The 22409-nt window shown below is 52.5% G+C and overlaps 1 protein-coding gene and 1 long non-coding RNA gene across 3 annotated transcripts; one reads left to right on the top strand and one right to left on the bottom strand.

Moving 5' to 3' along the window:
- Positions 1-3026: 3026 nt before the first annotated feature.
- Positions 3027-6325, bottom strand: ZFP36L1 (ZFP36 ring finger protein like 1). Its single transcript, XM_048065239.2, has 2 exons — positions 6097-6325; positions 3027-5554 (listed from the first exon to the last, which is right to left on the bottom strand). Exons 1-2 carry the CDS (start codon positions 6151-6153, stop codon positions 4604-4606), a joined length of 1008 nt encoding a protein of 335 aa, XP_047921196.1. The 5' UTR covers positions 6154-6325; the 3' UTR covers positions 3027-4603.
- A 177-nt stretch (positions 6326-6502) lies between these two features.
- Positions 6503-17820, top strand: LOC125182930 (uncharacterized). Of its 2 annotated transcripts, XR_010832052.1 has the most exons (4): positions 6503-9250; positions 10169-10365; positions 13306-13502; positions 15557-17820. It is a non-coding gene; the product is annotated as an uncharacterized lncRNA (long non-coding RNA). The 2 variants fall into 2 exon arrangements; XR_010832051.1 differs by having other exon boundaries at positions 6503-10365.
- Positions 17821-22409: the final 4589 nt, after the last annotated feature.

Below are 22409 nucleotides of genomic sequence, written 5' to 3' on the forward strand. Positions count from 1 at the left end.
CCTGGCTTTCCCTACGTGGTTCACAACAGCAGCTCCCAGGCCCATTTTCAGACCATACCCTCCTTGTGCAGGAGCCATACAGACTGGAAGTTCAGGCCAGCTTTTAACAGTCTTCCAGGTGTATTTCTACTCTTCTCAGCTTCTCTGCTAGCTCTTGCCTCTCTGCCTCCCTTCTCAATTTCACTATTATACCAATAGGGCAAATTCCATCAGGACCAGGAACTTTGAGCATTTCAGGCTTTTTTAAAATAGTATTTTACTGTTACTTGCAACCCTGGCACACCACAAGCCTATCTATAAGTGGCTTGAAGTAAGAGTTGGCCTAAACTAGACTGTGATGTTCCCAATTACCTTCAAAAACAACAACAAAGGAAGCCTATTTTACTTTGCACCCCTCAGCTACAGAGGCATTTGGGAAATAAGAAGGCCTCTGTTTCCGCAGCCCCCAACTGCAAAACTAAAGGTGTTTTGGTACAAAAGCCACAACTGGCCCATAGCAAGGGAGTAGCTGGTACAGTCACCGGGACACCTTCAGCTGTGTAGGAATTAGGAAGGAGGGAGGCAGCTACTGGAGTGGGATCTGAGCCACCTGGAGCTCTGCAGATCAAAGTCACCGTGTTCCTCCTGACAGAGGCAGCTGGCAATGGCAGCCGTACGTGCTGGCTGTAATTTCCAAAGACAGACAGACGTGTTGAAGGTGGATAGCTCTAGAGTCACCTGACCCCAAGGCCAAAAAATAAGTAATAGCTAATGCCTGCAGCCTGAAGGCATGGACCCAAATTTCTCACCAGGAGGACACAGGGAGCATCCATGAAGCACATGAGGAACAGCCAGACAGAGCACTGCAGGAGTCCCCCTGTCCTGTAGTAAGAGCTGTAAGTGCAACCTGAAAAGTACACCAAGGCACCCACTGCCGTGCCACCTCATGTGGGATAACGGGTATCTCATCCTCACGGGTGCTTCTCTCTGCCCTGGGACACCAGGCACTTCAGGAGCAACTGTGCCAGCACAGGGGCCAGCTCCTTCATCCTCGCCACTCTGAGAGTCCCGTGCAATAAATGAATGAGCCAGAGCATGGACAAGCCCTCAAGTCAGAGGAATGTGCCCCTCGAAACCATCCTTTCAGGAAAGGCTATTTACTCTTCTGAGCTTTGGCTAGGGTATTACCAACACACGGCCAACCGCTAGGGGAAACAGATGCTAACCTTATGAGAAATAGCACAGACAACTCATCCACAGCACATGCGGACTAGCTGCTGCCATATATCCGAGCCACAATGAATGCCAATGATCAGGCAAATCCCCACGTTGCTGGAGGCTCTCATGTATGCACTCTCTCTTATAAACTATTACAGAAAGTAAACTTCTGATACTGCCTGCTCAGCTTTTCTCTGTTCCCTATGTGGCCTAGCTCAAGGTCAGTTTCAAAAAGCAAAACACCAAGTGACAGAGCATTTATCATTGATAAGCTCATAGAGGAAAAGCAGTGCTGGCATCCCAGAACCAGTGCCCCAGAAAGACAAGGGAAGTATACGAGTACCATGAGCGAAGACCTACTTTCAGCACAGCTTCCCAGTTGTTTGTCTTACCAATAGCACCCTGCGACGAATACAGCTATTTTCTTCATCAATTATTAACTGGGCAAAGACTATTTGTTTGAAGAGCTGCGCAGAAAGTCCAAAGAGGAAGCGAACAGTTTCAAGCCCCACATGCACACCCATGACAGGCGTGGGATCCTCTCCAGATCAGATATGCCTGGCTCGTCAGGGGCCGACGGCTCTGCTCCCAGCAGCTGGGAAGGAGGCAGGGCCCGGGCACTTGCTGCAGCTGGGCACAGGTCTTCCAGGCAGGAGCACATCTCTCATGTGGGGCCTCGCCGCCTTCACTCACAGGAGGTATATGAAGGCCGCTGAGCAGCACCGGGGCTGTGCCCAAGGCTCTTCTCTTGCATGCTGTGCGCTAGTTACGTCAGCATCTGCCAAGAAAACTCCCCGTGCAGCTTTTGTACTGCTCATGGGAACCAGCTCCTACCAGCCACGCTCTTCTTCCACCATCTTTCCTCCACCTAGCTCGCCTTTATTGCCAGACCACACAAGAAAGAGCGTTGCACAAAGCCAGCAGCAGGGAAGGTATGTCGGTGTAAGCCTTGAGGTATCCTGCAGCTTTTGTTTTGCAGGAACTTTTCCAACTTGAATTAGGAAACGTCTCTCCTTAACGTTGAGGCATGTCAAGACAACTGAACAAGCCGTGGTTCGGCAGCAATATTCCACCCCTGATTTGGAAGAGAGCTGGAACAGCTTCAGATTAAGAGCACCAAGCTTTCTCCAGAGGAGAGCTCAAAGGTGAAGACAACAAGAACTGCACCATGAGTAGCACTGGCAAAGAAGCATCCCTAAATAAAAACACAGGTTTCAGGGATTGTTTTCTGGGATGTTTCTGGGACTGGTGACCAATGTTCCAACAGCTATGGGGGTCTGAATGCCATAGCAGGATCACTTATACACACACTGAGACTTTGCTGGAGGCCCACATTCTTCTCCCTTGCAAAATGCCAGACAGCCACTCAGCCACAAAGGCCCAATACCACTAACAAGCTGGGCCTGATGTTTGGTAAATCCACACTTCAGCACCCCCCTAGAACCTCTCATAGGACAGTGCAGGCTGTCCTCCAGGGGAAAGGGTCTGCTCCTCACAGCAGGAACAAAAGCCAGTCCAAAGTTTGAGCTACACCAACCAGAAAGAAGTTTGCAGGAACAGACTGAGCAGCTTAGGATGGGAGGAGGACTCCCTAAGAGACAGAGAGGGCTAGAGGCCACGGGATAAACCACACCAGGTGCTCGCTGACATTGATCTGCACACCCGTGTGCTTGATGGGGCTGACTAGCTCCATCAGTGAGGCATGAAGGAAAGGTGCCTGAGCATGTGGTGGGCATCACAGGGGTCAAAAGGAGAGAAGTAGCTGCATTTGAGTGGTTCTCTAAAACCAGCGCCTTGATTTTTGCAAGTAAAACCAGCTTCACTGTCAGTTTCTTGAAAAAACTTGGGGTTTATTGATTTAAACTGCAAACAGTCATTACAAAAGAGATTCTCTTTTAAATAAACTCACACAAAGAGGAAGAAAAAGCAATGTAGTGAACAGTAACAGGGGAAAAAAAATTACATTCATTATTCTCTTTGTGCCAGTCCCGTTCACCTCGGCAAGGAAAACTCCAAACTTGGAATACAGAAACGCAAAGACAAACTGTATTTGGAATGTCTTCAGATAGGCACTTTGAGCCCAAGGCTTTTCTCCTTGAAGAAACTATACAGAAAGAGGAAGAAAAAGGTCTTCCTCCCACGCTGTCTCGCAACAGAGCTCAGGTATGTACATTCTAAAGCCCACATAGGCAAGACCCAGGGGAGGGGAAGAGAAAGAGGAAAGGCAAAGAAGCACATTAACTCAATTTGCAGTCCAACACAAAAAAAAAGGGGGGGGAAGGGAATTCTAAAATAAATAATCCAAACACAGTTTTTGCATTTTTTTTAAATTAATTTTTCATTTTTTAAAATAAAATAACCAAAAAAGTGTAAAGTTACAAAAAAAGTCATTGTAGTATAATATATTAAACTGTGGGGAAAAAAAAGGAAAAAAGACACTTCACAATCTTAAGATTAATATGGAAGATCATAATTTAAACATAAAAGAATATATTCTATGGATTCATCATCCCGATAAATATGAACAAAATTAACAAAAAAGCATAGGTTTCGGCAATAAATACGTTTTGATAAGTTAAATAAGCTTTTTTATATTGTTGTGCAGTGACAAGCAAAATTTGCTCTCCAATTTCTGAAGTTATACAAAATTAAAAACCCAGAAAAAAAATAATAAAAAGCTTGGCGTGAGTGCTCTAAGATAGGTCTAAAGTACTCTAGAGCAAAAACCATTAAAGCTATGTCTACTGGAACTTTGTTTACACAAACTTGTGTGTGTGGAATGACTTCCGTCAGCCCCACCCCCTCTATTTCTTTATTTGTTTTTAAGATGTCACATGAATACACGGGGAAACTTTTAGCACCAAAATCGAGTCTCTCATAGTCCCATCTCTTTTTTTGTTTTGTTTTTTCATTTGCTTGTTTTCCTCCCAGTCAAAGTCCCACTCGTGTTACAATCTTTGTCCGTTCTCAGCTTGTCTTCCCGCAGACCTGAGTGGATCCAGGCAAGATGAGTCTGTAAGGGGGGAGAGCGCGCTGGATGTTAACACCTGCCCACATGCCTGCAGCTTAGCGGGAGCTGGCCAGTCGGGAAGGGACTGGGAGAGGGCGATGCGGTATGCAGCCAGTGGAGGGAGCTGGATCCGGACATTTCCTGCACATCTGGAAGTGCACAGAGCTGCTGGTGCCCTCTGCAGCTGGAGAGGTAATACAGTCACAGTGAAAGCGTTAAAAGGCACTAATTTTGTAAACGTTATTGCTTTTCATCGTAAATTTGGCACTTAAGGTTTAAGCCAGTGGGTCTACGACAGGCAGGTGGACACGTTAACATCCAGCTCCAACTATGGGGTGGGGGGAGTTCAGCTTAAAATCGTAATAGAGGTGGGGGGGAGCAAGAGGAAACCCCAGATTAGTCGTCGGAGATGGAGAGTCTGCTGAAGATGGGAAGACGTCTTGAGGTGTCCAGGATAGGGGAATCTGAGCCGCTGTGGCTGCTGCTGGAGCTGCTCAGATAGCCCTCCTGGTCAGAGAGGGAGTCCTGAGGACTGGGCGGCGAGTCAAACAAGTTGGGGGACTCGGACATGGGCCTGAACAAGAACGTGGTGGGGGAGCTCCCGCTGGGCACCTGCACCCCCATGCTGGGGGCGAAGAGACTGACCAGCTCCTGGCTGGAGAAGGTGAAGGGGTTGCTGGCGCAGTCAGGCAGGGTGGGGGAGCCCAGCAGGTCGTCGGCGCTCAGCATGGGCGGCGGGGTGATGGAAGTGGGGCTGTCCAGCAGCCCGCTGGCAGCAGTGCTGGGGAAGCCGGCGAAGCTGAAGCTGTGCTGAAGGCGGGGTCTGTCAGTGACGGCGGGCTCCCGGCCGCCCGCCACGGCGCGGCGCTCCTCGGCGTTGTGGATGAAGTGGCAGCGCGGCCCGTAAGGGCAGAAGCCGATGGTGTGGAAGGTGCGGCAGAGCTCGGTCTTGTACTTGGGGTGGCGGGTGAGGCTGCGCAGCTCGTGGATGCCGTGGGCGAACTGGCACTTGTCGCCGTACTTGCAGGCGCCGTTCTCCTCGAAGGGGCGGCACAGCTCCGTCTTGTAGCGGCTGGAGTTGACCTGGCCCCCGGGCTGCTTCTGCTGCAGCAGGCGCTCGCCGCCCTCTGAGAAGGAGCGGTCCCGAAAGCGGCTTTCCCGGGGGCCCAGCATGGGCGCGGGCTCCCCTTTCAGGCTGCTGAGGAGCTGGTTCTGGTGGAACTTGGAGTTGGGCAGGGTGACAGAGTGCCTCCTAGGGAAACCCCCGCCGGCCGGGGTGCCCACCGCCTTCCTGTCCAGCAGGCACCCGCTGACACCCGAGGGGCTGTAGTTCAGCATCTTGTTGCTCTGCGGGCAGAAAGCAAGCACCGGTCACTGCCACCGCCTCCTCCGCAACTCTCCCCGGACGGGAGGGCGACGCCGGGAGCCCTCGGAGGGCTCAGCCTCGGCGGCACGGCTCGGCACGGCTCGGCACAGCCCCCCCGCGCGTCCCACCCGTCTGCTGCGAGCAAAGCAAGCCCCGAGCCGCCCCTACGACCACCGGGGCGGCTGCTGCGGGAAGAGCCCCCCGGGGGGAAGGCGCCGGGGGCTCGGGCTGCGCCCAGCCCCGCTCCCCGCTCCCCGCCCGGGCGCGCTGCAGCGGGCGGCGGCAGGAGCACGGCCCCCGCCCGGCGCCGCCGACCGGCCCCGGCCCTGCCCGGCCCCGAAGGCGGGGAGCGGGGCCCGGGCTGAGCCGAGCGGGGCGCCCCGCCCGGCCGCCCAAGTTGCTCGCGGCCGGAGAAGGGGGAGGGGGGAAGGAAAAAGAAAAAAGGGATAAAAAGTAAAGGAAAAAAAAAAGCGCAGAGAGCCCCTGCAGGCGCCAACCCGAAGCTGCCAGCCGGCGCGGTTACCTTGCATAAAACTTCGCTCAGGTCGAAGATGGTGGGCGACACCAGGGCTGTGGACATCTTCGGCGAGCGAGGGGGGAAGCGGCAGGCGCGGCGGCAGGCAAGTGGAAGGAGTCGCGGTGTGGGTAAGGCGCAGCCTCCAGCTCGCAGCCTCCAGCGCGCTGCCTCCCCCCGCTGCTGCTAGCGCTGCCTCCGCTGCCGCCACCAGCCCGCCGCGCCCGCTCGCCGCTTCCAGCGGGCTGGGGGAAAAAGCTCAACTTATAAAGTTTCGGACTTACCCCGGGAGGAGGAGCCGGCGGCGGGAGGAAGGGGAGGAGGAGGAGGAGGACAGGGTGATTGACACCGCGACTGAATCACCCGGGCGGGCGGGCCCAGAAAAAAACTTTTCGGGAGGAAGAAGCGAGGGGGAGGGGAGGAGGGGAGGGGAAAAAAAAAAAAAAAAAAGAAAGAAAAGGAAAAAAAAAAAAAAAAAAGCGCGTCCCTTCCAGAACAGCCCCTGCGGGCAGCGCTCCCCTCCCCGCCCCGGACGCGGGAGGCGGCTGTGCGCGCGCCCGCGTGTGTGTGCGCGTGCCCGCGAGTGTGTGTGTGTGTGTGTGTGTGTGTGTGTGTGTGTGTGTGTGTGTGTGTGTGTGTGTGCGCGCGCGCGCGTGCAACGCGCGGCCCCGCGCAAAAGTGGCGCAAGTCCCGCGGCGCCGCGCGGCGCCCGCCCCTGGAGCGGGGGGTGGCGGCGCGGGGCCCCCCCGGCGGCGCGGCGGTGCCGGCTGGCTTTGTGTAGCTCGCTCCGCCGCCCCCGGGCCGCGCTGCCGCTTCTCCCGGTTTTATTGCAAGCCGGCAGGCGCTGCGGCGGGAAGGAGCTCGCAGCCGCGCTCGTGGAAGTTGCTAAAAGACGGTTTTAAAAGGGTGTTTGATACGTTTCTGCCTCTTCTCCCCGTATGCTCTCCTGCCAGTCCCCTCTGAGTTGTAAAACTGAAAAAAGAATGCGTCTCTGAGCAAGTAATCTGTTCCAGATTTCAGTAGGCACAGTGTGATTCATACCGATATTGATATGGCGGGGGGGGGGGGGGGAGGACGGGGCAGTTTCGGTGTAAAAAAACCAAAACGTCTCTAGGCTTCCTGATACCAGGGTGCCTCAGCGGCACGGCGGCTGCCCTCCAGGGCGGGCGAGGGGCCGGGGGGGCGAGGGGCCCCTTGCCGGGGTCCCCTTGGCGAGGGTCCCTCCCAGCCCCCGCAGGGACCCAGCAGGGCGCGAAGCCGAGCGGGCAGCGCCTTGAGAACTTGAAGCAACTCAGCCGCTTCCTCCGCTGTTTGCTTTAGAGTCTCAGGAGCCGGACTTTGAACTGGCGGCTGAGCTTTTTCCCCTCCTTTGCTCTTCGAGAACGGCCAAAACAACCAAGGAGAGGAACGCCCACGGGCTCCGGCTATTCCAGATTTCTTTCTTTCTTTCTTTCCTTTTTTTTTTTTTTTTTATTTACTTAGGGAGAGCAATCAGGTTCCTCGAATTTCCTTCTCTTTCTAGTTTCTTTTCTTTCGCCTTGGCCAGAAGCGAGGAGTAACCGGGGAGAGACCAGTCTATTATTTTCTGCAGTTGTTTACTGATTCTGTAGATGGTGCTTGTTCCCAGGGCTCCGAGCCTCTCTATAATTAAACCCATTTTAATTGTTAGGTTAGAAACGTCATTTCGGGGACTTTCCAAGAGTTACCGAGAAAGCCGGCCGAGATAACTATTTCACTACTGAGTTGCTCTGAGCCGTTTTTGTTTTTTTCTTTTTCTCGGCTTCCTCCCTGCTCCCTCTTGTGCTGAATTGTGCATTATTCGCTCGCCCCACGCGCGCGTATGTTTTGGAAACTTGGGGTTTGAGGTCGCGCATTTCCACGCATCGAGCAGCGAACGCCGAAGCCGAGAAGGAATTTTTTTTCCAGTGATTTAGCTTGTCAAAACCTGACTCCGTGGTGGTCTGCTTTGCATTCAGCGCGCACATGCTCGGAGCAGGAATTTAGCTGCTCGCCCCACCTCGTGGCTAAAAGTCAGAGCCCTCCAGGCCAAAGTGGGAATTTGTGTGGGCATGAATTCACACCGACTGGAGGAATGAAAAATCAGAGCCTTGCACCTTCTGCCAGAGCCTCGCAAGAACTTTGATAGATGGAAATGAATAAAGATAGGTAAATGAATAAATGAAAGTAAATTATTAAAGGAGGTTACTGAAAAAGTGAATGAATGCATGCCATGCTCATTAGCCACCTTGTGTGGGGCATGTTCCAGCGGGGACACTACCGCTGGGCCCAGGGAACGGCAATAAATGTCCAGGGCTTCTGAGCCTGTCCCACGTCCCTCTTCAGCACAGGAGCAGCATCTGTAGCATTCTTGCTCCCCAGTTCTGATGCAAGCAGATGCTAAACTTGTCTCAGAATACGCACAGATAAGGTTCCTGGTCCATGCACGCATCCAGCAGAGCAGTTAGAAACTGCTTTCCAAAATTGGAGCTGGCATATGCCAGAACGGCCTGAAAATGGGGAACGGACTAGGGGACTGCAAATGAGACGACAAGCCGGGAGGTTTAAAGAAGTACTTTTTCAAACAGCGCGTGCACGAAACTGTGGGCTCATTGGCACATGATGCTGTGGAGGTCAAAAGTATAAATGGGGTCAAAAAAGCAATTTGACAAATTTATGGAGGAAAAGTCCCTGGAGGTTTACTAAAGCCAAAGGCAGACCTGAACTGTGTGTCGCTGGACAATGCCCAGTGACGTACTGCTCTGTCATTCCCCTGCATTTTCCCCTGAGCATTGGCTGTTTTTGGAGGTAAGAGGAAGGCTAAAACAGACCCGATCTGACCCGATACGGTTATTTTTACATAGTCCTGCCCTGTCCTTGCGCTCTGTAATGGACTACCAACCCTGATGGACTCCTCTGGAGCATGAGTTGTGTGAGGAGCTTTGCAGGAGCCCCTCAGGAGCTAGCAGGGGCTGACCCGAACCCTTGCTCCCGCACACCGAGCCTCTTTACCTCCCAGCAGCGTATGGGGCTGCTGCAGCCAGCCAGACCTTTTCCCGTCATCTTCTGCTTTTCATGGGCCTGAGGACATCAGGAGGAGGCCTCACTGGAGCAGCCAACGCGCCCACCCGTGCAGGTGGAGCTGCGTACACTGCGCTGGCTGGAGGTAGGCCTCGCGCGCTTGGCTCTCGCTGTGCAGCGTGGAGGTGTCCAGGCTGGGCAGGAGGAGTTTGACACTGGGAAGTAGAGGTCAGCGCTATCTTCTGCCTGGGCCGCTGGGCTCAGCTTCCCACTCCGGCCTCTGCTAGAAGCTGGAGAAGAGTCCCACGGGGTGGCTGTGCTCCTCACCCGGCTGAACTCCCCCTCGGGGTAATAAGAGGTTATGTGGGGCACCGCGTGTAAACTGAACGCAAGCGCCAGCTTTGCCACAGGTCCGTCTGGTGATGTTACAGCTCCCGTAGCTACAGGAGAATATTGCTGCCTTGAGATGCCTCCACATGCCTTCACCTGGAGCCACGCACCAGTAGGAAGCTTGGGGGTCTGAGCCAAGCAGGGGTTACTGAAAAACAGCACAAGTACAGGAAAGCCGGAATGGTTGAAAACAAGGCTTGGTTTGGCTTGGTTTGTTCCCGCCTTGGCCTCTTTCTGAGGTCTCAAGCTAGGAAAGGGAAGTGCTTCCATCGCACAAAAAGGGAGTTTTGTAGGGGTGAGGGGTTTCCCCTCTACTGTGGGGGCCGGGGGCATGTGGACGCGTCTTCTACAGCAGACGTGTCTTCCTCCAGTGCGGGGAGGCTAGGGGCAGGACAAACCTCCCACCCTTATTTCTGCTGGGAGTGCAAGAGGAGCCGAAGCCTTCTGCAGTGGCTGTTCGTATCTTTTGGGTCAGGTGCTATTTTTGTTGGCCGTGCCTCTGGAGGTGGAGGTGCAGCAGTGCCTTTCTTCTGCTGCCCGCAGGCTGTGTCAACTCCAGGCACCTTCCAGACGCTGTGGCCTTTAAGGTGGAGCAGGCGGATGTCAGCGTGGCTATTCTGCACCTGCCCTTTGTCGCCTGCCCCTAACTTTTTAATCCTTCCTTTTATTTTAGCCTTGTGCTCCGCCTGTGGAACATCTCCGGGTTGCCACTGGGAGGTGTGAATGGCCGGAGCTGGAAACCACAGGGTGTAGGGACGCCCTCTGCCAGGGCTGCCGGCACCTGGGGGAGCGTGGCCTCCTCCTGCTGCCAAGCAGAGGGGACACGACCAGCTGCCTGGTGGGACAGCAGACACGCAGCGATACAGGCAAGTGTGCTAGGGTGGTGGGAAGCAACCGGAGCGAGATTCCTGGCTGCTCGCGTTTGTAAACATCCGTAAAATAGGGAGTGTGTGCATGTGTGTGTTTTGTGGTGGCGTGAAACCCAAGAAGCTAGCTCCATTATTTTTGCTGGAATTGGTAGCAACAGCGCCAGGCAAATATTATGAGCCCTTAGTCCTTCTGACTTTACACCTGTGAATGACTTAAAGACCGTCCAGGATGAGCTCAATTACAGGACTTCTTTGCTAATTAGTAGGGGGGGTTGGGATCTGATTTGGTTGTTCGTAAGGAGGGCTTTCTCTCCCTCAGTGGCTCAGGTACCGGGCTACTGTTTGGGTGTGAGGGGAGGAAAAGACAAGAGGTGGAGGTAGCGTGTGGCCTCTTGAGAAAGGGTCACGAGTTTAGCGCTGGTGGCACTGACAAGGTACTGCAGTGGAAAAAGCAGAGGTGTCCTCTCAGCAGACGCGGGATAAGGAAATTGGCTGAACTTAGTGGATCCAAGCTATAATTTCAATGTGGTTAATGCACATCAAGCCCATGCTGGTGTTTTGCTGCCTGCCACGACCACCTCTGGGCCCCGCAGCTGCAGCCAGGCTGGTGCCAAGCTCCGTGGGGCTGGGGCGCAGACGGGTGCAGAAGAGGGCAGGTTTGAGGGGTTGGAAGAAAAAAGCACGACTCGGACTGGTGCTGCCTGGTGGTGGCCGGTGAAGGTGCTGGGGTCAGCCCCTGTCCCACTGCCCCCCGCGTCCCAGCCGTGGGTCTGGTGGTGGCACACTGCGTCTCGCAGCGCGCTGCAGCCCCACCTCGTCTGCAGGCCCGGCCTGCCGGGGCAGAGACACCGGCTCTCTCCGAGCGCTTTGGCGTTCAGATCAAGGGGAGTGCCGGAAGCTTGAGAGAGGCTGTTGGCAGTGTCCGGGGAAAAAAAAGCAGCCGACACCTGCTGCAAATCGAACCGGCAATTGCCCTTTGTATCAATAGGGTGGTTAGTGCATGAAGCAGAAGTGATCCTGGAAATGGGAAGGCGTAGATCGCAGAAAACAGCACAAATTCGGGATTGTTTTCAAATCCTGCTTCCATGCTTGCAAGCTTGTACGCACCAGCGTGATAATGCAGCAGCACAGCCACTCCTGGTCGCCTATGCCAGTTTCCAGCTGGAGCTGGCTGCTGATTTATTCAGCAGACGTTAACTGGTGGAATGTTTCCATGATTTTTTCTCCCCTGAAAGAATGTGCTAGGACTAAATGCTTTCACATTATTATTTATTTATTTATTTATTTTAAGGAGAAGGTCAAAACCTCTTTGAGAGCCCCTAGGATCTCGCCATGCAGTGCTGGTGTCAAAATGCGCTGCTTGCTGTGCTGGCAGCAGTTTTCCTCCAATAGGCCCAGTTATAAACCTCTGAAAAATACCACTTTACCCCTTCACGGTGGAACTTGTCACAGCCTTGTTTTCAAACATACTGGTTGTACTCCACACATTTCACAGCTCAGTGAGATATTTCCATCAGGGAGGCAGCTTGCTTCCCTGCCTATCCCATCCCATCCCATCCCATCAAAACATACTTTTAGCACCAGGCAGGAATTGAGGGTTAAGCCTCCTTTTCTTTTTTTCTCATTTTTGCTCCTCCCGACTTCTGTGAACACATTATGATACCGCCTTCGGTTCCACTATTACATCTTTTCCCACAAGACCGTTGCCTCATCCAGACCACAGCGGGGAATGTGCTTTCATCTCTGCCAGCTGGGTACTGCTGGAGCGCCCGGCCGTGCCCCCAGGAGCTGAACAGAGAAGACGCAGAAGAGGTCAGGTGCTGCAGATTCGTCCACAGAGCTTTGGTCAGACCCACATCTGGGAGGGCATTTCCAGGGAGCCTCCCATTGTCTCCTTTGTCCCGCCTGGAACAAAGGACCTCCATGAAGCTGGGTTTCCTCTCTCCCGAGTTTAGGTGCCTAAAAGTTAGGTGTCTAAACCTAATTAGTTGGACAGGCTTCTTGCATAGTCAATGGAGACAAATAGGCACCTCTACTGTGTGATTCACCTCGACTATCTTCAGCATTTATCTTGAGAAGGGCTGACTCACTCTGGAGCTGAGTGCCCACTTCTCTTCTGCGACTGTAAAGGCAGATGGGCAACTTGCTTAGAACTTGACAGCTAATTTCGGGATGCCCCAAGTTCAGCAAGGCGGATCCCACCCCGCAGCCAGGCCGCAGCAGTGGCTCTGGGCACCATTGCCGTGTGCTGTCTGAGACCCCCCATCAAATTTCCCTCAGAGGTTCCATGTCTGGGCTGGGTCTTAGTGTGTCCAAATCACATTATCAGCCCCTATCACGTTATCAGACCAAGTTAAATATTTATGAAGCTCTTGGGGGCAGGGTCCAAGTCTTGCTACGTGTTTGTATACTCCTTCACGGAGCAAAGCCCCGGCACCGGCTGCAACCTTTGTGGACTGGTGCAATGCGGGATGGGGAATCTCTGTGTAAATCTGCAGGTCTTGACGAAATGCAGCTGGGAGTGCAAAGAGTGCTCATGGACATTGAGAAATAAGCAGGAGTGAATCATAAGAGTCAGGAGAAGCTACTAATGTGTGGGAAAAAGGCAAATGTGCTACCTCTGCACAAACATATAATAAGGAAGTATGTAATAATAATTATTGTTATTGTAATACGGTCTGGGTGAGCATTTGGGAAAAAGATATCTAATAACTGACAAGCAACGTGGCTCGGTTTGTTTTGATCTGAAATTCAAACAATGGTTATGTTTATAAGGTAATAATACACAGGGCACAGAGCACTGGCACTGCACCAACTATGCACTCCACAGGTCGGGTTTATATAGGTCATGCCAAACAAATAATAGTGTTCTTCAATATAATTACTGATTCATTAGGAGAATGAGAGAGAATGTAATCGAGTCTGTTTGGATTTCAGGGAGGTGTTAGATATGGTAAATTTATACATTTGAACTTGGATTTTGGAGGTATCATGTGCTTGCCCAGCTCTGCTGCTCCGGAAGCCAGCGGTGAAATTCCCGTTGCGGTCTCCTGCAGATGGTGCGAGAAACCTGCTCAGCCTCTTGTGCTTCCACAACACTTTTGGGAGCCTCTCAGAGCCCTTTGTAGCATTTCGCAGGTAGGTTGGGAAGCCAAACTACCTCTAGACCCCAATCCATATGTGCAGTGCCTGGCACTTAGCTCAGGCAATTGCACTGCCCCGATCAGCCCACCTCCATCCCAGGGACACTCTGACCCCTCCACTTCTGAAACTCGTGCTCCACCCATAGCCACCCATATTGGTGATGGGGTTTTGCTGTGCCTGGCCCTATGACCTACCTGAGTTTTTTCCCAAAGAAAACACAGTGCATGTTGGCACAGCTATGGGTCCAGCATCCCTCATCTCCATCACCAGCCCCGCTGCTGCTCCCCACTGTGGGAAGGGAAGAGCCCTGACGTCCTCACTCCTGCCCCCCCAGCAGGGAGCAGCTGCATTTTTTAGAAAGGCCGGACTGTGCATAACACAGGGCTTCTGGGCAAACAGAGACCACGGAGGAGGGAGTGATGCATGGACAGGAGGTTGTGCAAAGCGTCTGGCTCTGAGCTGGCGTGCGCCAGGGTGGGAGACGGCAGTGGGGGCTGCAGCAGGAGCGAAGGCACGTCCCAGAAACTGCCTTGCCCCACGTCTGAACTCTGCCCTGTGGGGGAGCAAAACAGAAACAGGAAAAACAGAACTGCTGAGCAAAAGCAGCATCCAAAGTAAGTGGGAAGGATACGGTGATAATAAATGAACGCATTTTTTTGTGAGTCTAAATCATGCCCCTCTAGTCAGTTGACTTCTTTGGGCTTCTGAAAAAGCTGGTCAGGAAGAAGTAGGGACCATTGTAAATACAGGCTTCAAAAGGTTTTTTGATAAAGGCTCTTCCAAGAGTGAAATATACTTGGCAGCCATGGGATGAAATGTCCCGTCATGGATTAAAAAGTGGGTCAGAGCTGATAGGAGGGGGGGGGGAATCCATGAGAAGTAAGTGGCCAGCAGGGTAAGAAAAGCTTGCTGGGGTGGGGGTGGTGGGGCCACGTGTGGTGGGGATGAAGGCAGCCCTCAATGCCATTTCAAAACACAAATAGGGGAAGAGGACTAACAAGGCAACAACATTAGCTGCCAGTGGAGCATTATTTATTGTAAATTCAGGCATGGCTAGGCAGAGCTGGGAGGCACTCCAGAAGCTTCTAACTAAACTAGGAAACCAAACCACAATGATGGAGAAAGTTCAGCTTACACAGAAGCCAAAACAAGCCGTTTCAGAAGAAATTGGTCAAGCCTCTTGCTCTGAATTAGACGTTAGCTCGTAGGGGTCACCAGTGGCATGGGCCGTGGCTGTTCAAGCACTGCTCAGAAAAGATCTGGAGCCTGGATTAGCATGATGAATAGTCGTCGCAGAGCCTGGTCGCACATCGCAGTCCCTGTCTGCTTGCCTGCTTTGAAGGGCCATAGCAGCAGGACCTAAAGCAGCTCCCTAAGAGCAGCCCCGCTGAGGCAGATCAAAAGCCCACCAAAAGCAGCATGAACGAGCAGCAACAGGATCAAAGGCAGAGCTGGGTAGGGGGCTCTTTCTCGTGAAGGGAGAATAGATATTATTTCACTTGCAACAGCGAAGCAGAGGGCTACAAAACAATGGCTCCCTTTGGTAACAACCGGCTCATGCTTGCATTTTATTTGTGTCATCAAGGGGAAGAGAAAGGTGTAAAGGTGATTTTAAAAATAGTTGCAAGGGAACTGAGTGCTTTGCCAACAGCCTGCCTCGCAGTACCCTTCCAGACGGGATGCGATCTGCCGATAAGCCCGTACCTGGCCTGAACCTGGCTCGGCGTGCCAACCCACCCGTAGCAGCATACCTGCTCCGGCTGGATTGCCGAGACCCACTTTTGCAGAGGCCGGATGCAGCTGCCTTGTGGGCAACATCCAGCCCGGGGCAGCGGCTGGCGAGGCCCGGCCCGTGCACCCGAAGCCTGCTCAGCGGTGGTGTCTGGCCGCCCCGGAGCGGGAACGGCTCTGCTGGGGACAAGCACAGTTCCTGGCAGGGTGTGGTAACACCAAGCCCCACGCAGTAAGAAACAGAAGGGGGGTGTGTTTGTAAATAATTCACTAGAATGACCTACATGCTACCAGGCCTTTTGTTTGTTTTTGTGAAGTCAGTACAGAGCTGCACAGCCTCCGAGACCGAAGTTTGGGGACCGAATGCTGAGAGGTGACACAGAGCAAAGGCATCCAAGCCCTCCGTGCGGAAAGACAGCCTGGGGTGGCTTCAGAGTTTCCGAGCTTTCTTGCATACAGAAGGCTTTGTGGAGAAACTGGAGAGGAAGAAACGCCCCGCAGCTACATGTGGCAGCCTCAGAGACGTGCGAGCTTTGCCACACACTCCATGGAGGGACCAGGAGGGGAGATAGCTTGCTGGATGGTGCCTGTCGTGTTTCAAGCAGGGCGTCTCTCTGCCCCCAACCCCATGTGTCCGTGGAGAGGCAGACCTTTGGTGGAGGAATGAAAGCAAGGCCTCGTCATTAAAGAAGAGCTGATCATGCTCCTCGCAAGAGGAGAGACATTGGGCCTGGTGTCTGAGCTGCCTTTGATCTCTGGATGCTGCGATGCGCAGCTCCATGGCACAGTGCCCTGGATGTTGCTGATGGCAGAGTGCTTCCTCTGTGCTCACCCTTTGCTTTCTGTAAGGGGATAAGGTGTGTTGCACAAACACAAAGCATCAGTTACTGGCTACTGCTCCTACTTGCTGCTACTTTTTTGTTCTTTAAGACTCTGCTCCATAAATCATGTGATTATAGGGGAATCAGTTTTCAGTTAAAAACATGCTTTTCCTGCTGGCTATTGCAGAGAAGAACATGAAAGCTCTGTAGAGTTGAGCCCAAAGGCTGAAGAGTCAAAAGACAAACAGATATTGAATCCAACATTACTGGTTTTCAAATTTTTAAAATGATATTGTTTAGGATACTGACAGTATTTCGGAACCCAACTCTTAAATGTCTGGGATTAGCTGTTCTGCAAAGAAGAGGATGTTGGCCGTCTAGTACTACTTGGGAAATGTCAAAATCCCAGCCCACAGCTCTGCAGAGCTTAATATAGAGCTTAATCAGAAGTCTGTTACCACCCTCAGGGGGCTCCAAGAGAAAAGCAGGTCAGGTTTTCTCTTTCATCTCTGCTGCAAGCACCGGTCCAGATGGATAATACTTCCAGCAGTGATTCCCAGCAGCAGGCGGCTGAGGCTCTTCGATGGCTACCTGACCTCCCCTGTGAAATGGAAGTTCTGCCAACAGTACTGGCATTTCTTAGCAGACAAGCATCCACACGATATAATTTCTGCAGTAACTGGTGTCTTTGTGTCTGCCATGACCATTCTCCCTGCCAGCCCAGCAGACAGGACTGAAATTACCTGGAAATAAAATTTCTCAATGAAAGTGTCCTTCCAACTTGCACCACTCTGCAATAACAGCACATCCACAACCTTCTTTGTTTCTTGCTGTAGTTTGCCTGTCGATGGTCAATTGCAATCTTCAGGCCTACAGAGATGATTCATGTTTCCCCATTGTTAGGCATATTAAAAATAATAATTAAACAAACTCCAAAATTCACTGCCCTCCAGTGTGTGCACCTCTAGCCCTTATAGCTGAGACGCTGTATCCACCAGTTGTTTCTGAATTTTGCAGCTGGTTGACCCACCAGAACTGTAACAGGATGCTGGGTGGAGTGGTGTGGTTCTTCCCAAATTCAGATGCGTTCAAGATGCATGGCTCAAAGATGACCAGTCTGTCACCTTTAGTATCACTGATGGATCGAAAACCCACAGACTCATGCTGTGGTGGATATGACTGTGTCTGTTGCTAATGCAGCTGTTCCAAAATGCAAACCAGAATTTCTAAGTGCTGCTGAAATAGTGAAAACCCTTTGAGGACCAGGTGTGGGGGTGGTGAATGGCAAAACGTTGTCTGGTGAAACTGTTCAAAAGAGCAAGTCTGTTAACAAACAGAGGGTCCCACGTTCACCTCCAACACTGTGTGCAGAACGACAAGAAGCAGCAGCAAGAACCAGCAGTGCACCAAAAGCAAAGTGTCCAGAATAAACCAGGCCAATAAAAAGAGCTGTGCGTGTGAACTAATATGCCAGTTTAAGCCACGTTTCCTGAAGCAGTTGAACCCCCAGCCACAAAGCTCATCCCAGGAAGAAGAGCTGTTGCAGTGACGGTGCAGTGGGATAAGTCTGCCTCACAGCTGCGCTGCATACGGCTTGCCAAGCACGTTGGTGCAGTGCTTGATTATCCATCTCTCTTCAGTACCGGAGAAAGCAAAAGGCTCCTGTGTGCGTGTGCACTTGTGAGCACACGCAGTAGCCTATGAAGAGCGTGTGTGCGCATGAACAAGCACCACTGAACACGTGAGCAGGACGCCGAGGGGTTACCGCAGCCACCCATGCGCGTGGCCGTGGCTGAGCACCCTGGGCCACGCGAGGGACGGCACCGTGCTGGCAGCCGTGTGCCCGTGTGCAGGCGGGGAGGGTGCAGGACTGTGCTGACAGCAGCGTGGCTCTGGCGGGGAGGACTTTTCCTGGCTGCTGACGAAGTGCAGCTGGGCTCAGCAAAGAGTTAAATTGGTAGAGAAGAGTCTAGAAGGGCTCCTGCCAGCTATAAACAGAGCGATCAGCATACACAGGATGTGGCGAGCAGCTAAAGGCGTCCCGTTATTAACTTCACTTTTATTTCAAGGGGATTCACTTCTCTGTTCTGTTTCCCATTTGGGAAGTGAAACCTAAGACCATGGTACCACTTAAAAAAAATGGTCACAGCTCGTTTGTTTTTCTACTTTATTCTTTTTTCTTTTAAAGGTTACTCTGCTGTTCCTTTGACGGAATTTATTGAAATTACTGGTAACACACTGAGTCTTCACTGAGAGTAACTTCACTTCTGTTTCTCTCCTGAGGCATTATCTCATTTGCTCTCATTCAAGACTGTTGACTCTGAGGGGAGTGTTTACTTGAGGACACCTCATGCTGCATGCTCACAGCACGGTGCAACCCAGCCTGGAAGGAACAATGTGGAGAGCGTTAGCGCCGGTTCCTCCGAACAGCAGCGTCAGAGCCAGCCTGCACACTGCTCCCAAGGTGCTTTGTAAACATTTATTCATTCTTGCACACGCTCCCTTCCCTCCCCCCATAAGGTGAGGAAATGTTATTGTCACCATTTCACAGATGGAAGAAGTGAGTTCAGATAGGTGCAGTGACTCACCAGCCGCAGCTGAGGCAGATCAGGAGCTGAGGAGTCGAGCATAACCCAGGAGGTCACGTTCCCACCCAGGGCTGGCAATGTAGGTAGTGCCAGCCCCATCTACCTGCCACCCACCTGTCCTGAGAAGCAGTAATGCTCATCTCAACGTTTGCAGAATGAGATCAGATCGCCGTGGCTTACTCCATGGGCTGGTGTCATCACAGTGTGATATATTATTATGATATCATGATGTTATTACGCCTGAAACTAACGCAAGGCCACTCGCAGAACACGGGTAGGCAGCTGAACACTGGTGACCGTGCACTCCGCAACCACATCACACGCACGCACACGCCCTGTGCCGAGGTGTTGGTCAATCCCACCACGCCGCAAGGATCTGCAAACGATCTGCGTGCTGGGCAGGGCTGTCCCCATGCCTGTCCCTGTCCCCCCTTCGCTGCTGTCCTAGGTTAACTCGGCCCCACACAGCCCCGGTGTGAATGACTGTGAGAGGAAACGTGGCTCGGTGAGGCAATGGAAGGAAAGTGTTTGCTTCTCAGGTGGAAACGGCTCTCACGGCACATGGTCAGCAGATAAGGATCAGAGCCCATGTTCGCAGGTGATGCTGGCTATTTTGGAGCGCTGGGTGCTTGTTGGAAAATCAAGCTTTCCTCAATGCAAGCACTCAGGTGACAGGCATTTGGTGCCCATTCGTGGCTGAAAATTCAGGGCCGTACATTACCACTATTTGGTGGCAACTATTGCTGTTTACGATCCTCGCCAATATCGTTTTCCTCTCCCACACGGCATCAAGAACAACAACAACAACGAAAACCCCCGCTCCTTATCACCTCCGCTTGCTTTCCACACTGTCTGCACGGCGCATGGTTTCACTCATCCTCAGCTCGGCGCGGGCGAGTCAGATCAGTCGGTTCCACTTTCTGACGCAGGTCTGTATGTCTGTCTGTCTGCTTCTCAGGCCCGGACAGGATGTGCCTGTGACCAGGTTCACAATACCGGAGGGGAGGTTGAAGTTCACTGTACAAATCTGTGTATTTTTAAGTAAAACCCGTGGTATTCCCTTCTTTTAAACAGAACCTTTGTGGCAGGTCATCCTAATTAAACTGCAGTTTAGCTGCCTTCTGCCTTGCCACGTGCAAAACTGGTTTCCATTGCCACAGTGAAGTCTGCAGAAAGATCTTCTTTGATGTCTGGGGACTTTGGGCCAGTCTGGAGTCCTGGTCCTGCACATGTTGAGAGGAATGGCCAAACCCCCACGGATTGTAAGGTATGAGAGACCAGGGTCTCAGCAGACTCAGGAGCACGAAGGGCATGCACCTGAGTGCCTAGGCTGCTCCAGGGCCTCCCTGCATCTCTTCCTACCATGGTGTGTGGTTGTGGGGAGCAGTGGGACCTTACAGGCATAGGGAAATGGAGAGGTGTCTTAAGCATCGAGAGCAAGATGGCTCTTCCTCTTCCTCTGGCCCTCCTTTAGGGAGCAAGCACCACGTAAACTCTGCCAGAGACCTGGCTGCAGAGTCACAGCAGGCTCAGGTTTCCTGTCCTTGCCGAGGGTCAGGCTGGAGTTTCAGGCTGTGGGGAAGGCAGGCCAGCAGCGTGAGGGGTGGCGGGAGAGCGTGGGCTGGCGTGTGGAAGCGCCCGGAGTCAGCACCTTTCGTCCTCTGTTGTGGAACTGGCAGAGAGTTAATCATAGTTAAACTATTACTGGGCTTCACCCGCTCTTATCCCTCCACAGTGCAAGGGGCAAGGGGCTTAGTAGGTCAACTGGCACTGGTACTTGACAGCAATTAAAGGGACCCGGCCAAGGCCCAGAATTTGACCTACGCCTTTTTGGTTAGATCTTTTTCCACACTCCATGTCAGTCCTCACAGGACTTTTTTGCACTTCACTGTGTTTTGTGTTAAACGAACAAGGTATAAACCCCGCAAAGCAGAAGGCCCAGCCCAAAGCCAGGGATGCTCAGAGCAGCCTTCATGAGCTCCCTACAATAACGCAAGAACGCACAGCGTGCTCGTGAGGGCAGCCTTAATATAACTGACGGGTACATGGCAGTCGGGTCCTGGCAATGTTGCAAAACACAGTGCCTGAGTTTCAGGAGTTCCAGATGGGGAAGACAGCTGTGCCAGCTGTGAGACTGTGAGAGGCAAATAAAACAACTAGCTGAGAAGGAGTTACAAATTCAGGACAAACGCCCAGGCAGCACCCCGCCTTCTTCTCGTAAGATGCATATAGCCAACACCCCGTTGCAATGGTAATCAGGGCCCTGGATAACATGGGGTTTGTTTGCTGCTAATATTGCCATTGTACCTACCCTAGCCGCAGATCTCTGCTCCAGACCTACGCCACCAAGACTGCAAGTTAGAGCTCTGCTGGCCGAAAGCTTTCTGAATGGGAACAGAGAGCGATCCGCCCTATCTCTACAAGTTCTAGCTCAGCAATGTGTGCTACGCCCATTCATCTGAATGCAGAATTAGCTCTGAAACTAATGATAAGGCTTTAAACGCCATTGCACAGCTAATTTATTTCCCCACTGTCCCAAAGTGCTTCCCAGGTGCTGAAAAGCTTGGCTGCAAAAATCTCCATAGCCTCTGCTGACAACCTCCACAGCGCTGCTCTGCATTGCAACACCTTTCCCATCACCGCAGGCCCGAGTGCTTTGAGCAGCAACGTAGTTAGCCACGGTGAGGGTGGTCGCTCTCCTCGAGGCACAGCTCGGGGAGCCGAGGCCCGGCAAGGCGACGTGCCCGCTCCCCAGGCTTGGATGGGAAGTGTGCACCCAGCTGATGCCTCCCGTTTTCCACGCGTCTGTTCCCTCCTCAGAGTTAATTTAGCAATTTTCTTTGCCTTGATGTCAGTGGCGTTACATAAGTCTAAACTAGGTGTGAGATCACAATACAACACATCGATTATACAAGGAGGCACAAGGTCATAACCACCCTTTGGACAGAGGGAGGACGTGTGTATACACACACATAAACACACCTAGGTGGATATATATATAAACACACACGTGTGCCCACAGCGTTTCCATTTGGAGGTGTGCCATGCATGGCACATGTCTGTTGGGGCAGAAAAACATCGCTGCCTGTGTTTCTGCATCAGAATCTTTTGTTTTTTTCTCTTGGGCTTTGGAGTTACTTCTGTTTTACAAAAATAGCACCACTCAGGGCAGTCTTCCTGATAGGTGGAATAATTTCCCCTTGAGAAGGAACTGGTGGAAATCCCCTCTCTTGAGACATTTTAACTCTGCCAAAAATGTAGAATGGGAGTGACTGCTTTAACTAGCGAGCTGACTTGGATGAGCTAATGGGTTTTTCCATCACTAGTGTCTAGTTCCAGGGATTTCCATGAATTGCTGTCAGGACAGAAGAAGGCAGCAGATTGCAACTGTGGGATCTGCTGTTTCAGCTCCACTGACACGTCATTCCCTCAGGACACCCAGTGACCTGGTTAATCTAGTTCTTTGCTTCTGACTTCTCCTCGTAAATGATTTATCAACTGGCATGGATCCCTGTTTGCTTAAGGAGGCGTGTGACGACCTCTAGCAGACTGGCTGCTCAAAGCCACGGGCTGCGTTTGGCACCCGAATGCTGGTCCCAGCTTGTGACCCTTGGCACGGGGCGCAGAGGGACAGGGCTGCAGCAGAGGCCGGAGGGGAGGGCAGCTGCGGGGGACTGTGGGTGATGTTTACATGGCTGTCTGGAGAGCGCCGTGACTAAGCTGCCGGCTCGACAGCGAGAGCGCCTGCCCAGGACCTGCCT

This window comes from Anser cygnoides, chromosome 5 (genome assembly GCF_040182565.1).
Source record: "Anser cygnoides isolate HZ-2024a breed goose chromosome 5, Taihu_goose_T2T_genome, whole genome shotgun sequence".
NCBI lineage: Eukaryota > Metazoa > Chordata > Aves > Anseriformes > Anatidae > Anser > Anser cygnoides.

Coding starts and splice junctions, on each gene's coding strand:
- ZFP36L1 (XM_048065239.2), bottom strand. CDS start 6,153: ATGTCCACAGCCCTGGTGTCGCCCACCATCTTCGACCTGAGCGAAGTT. Junction 5,555..6,096: donor TGAGCGAAGTTTTATGCAAG/GTAACCGCGCCG, acceptor TTCTGCCCGCAG/AGCAACAAGATGCTGAACTA.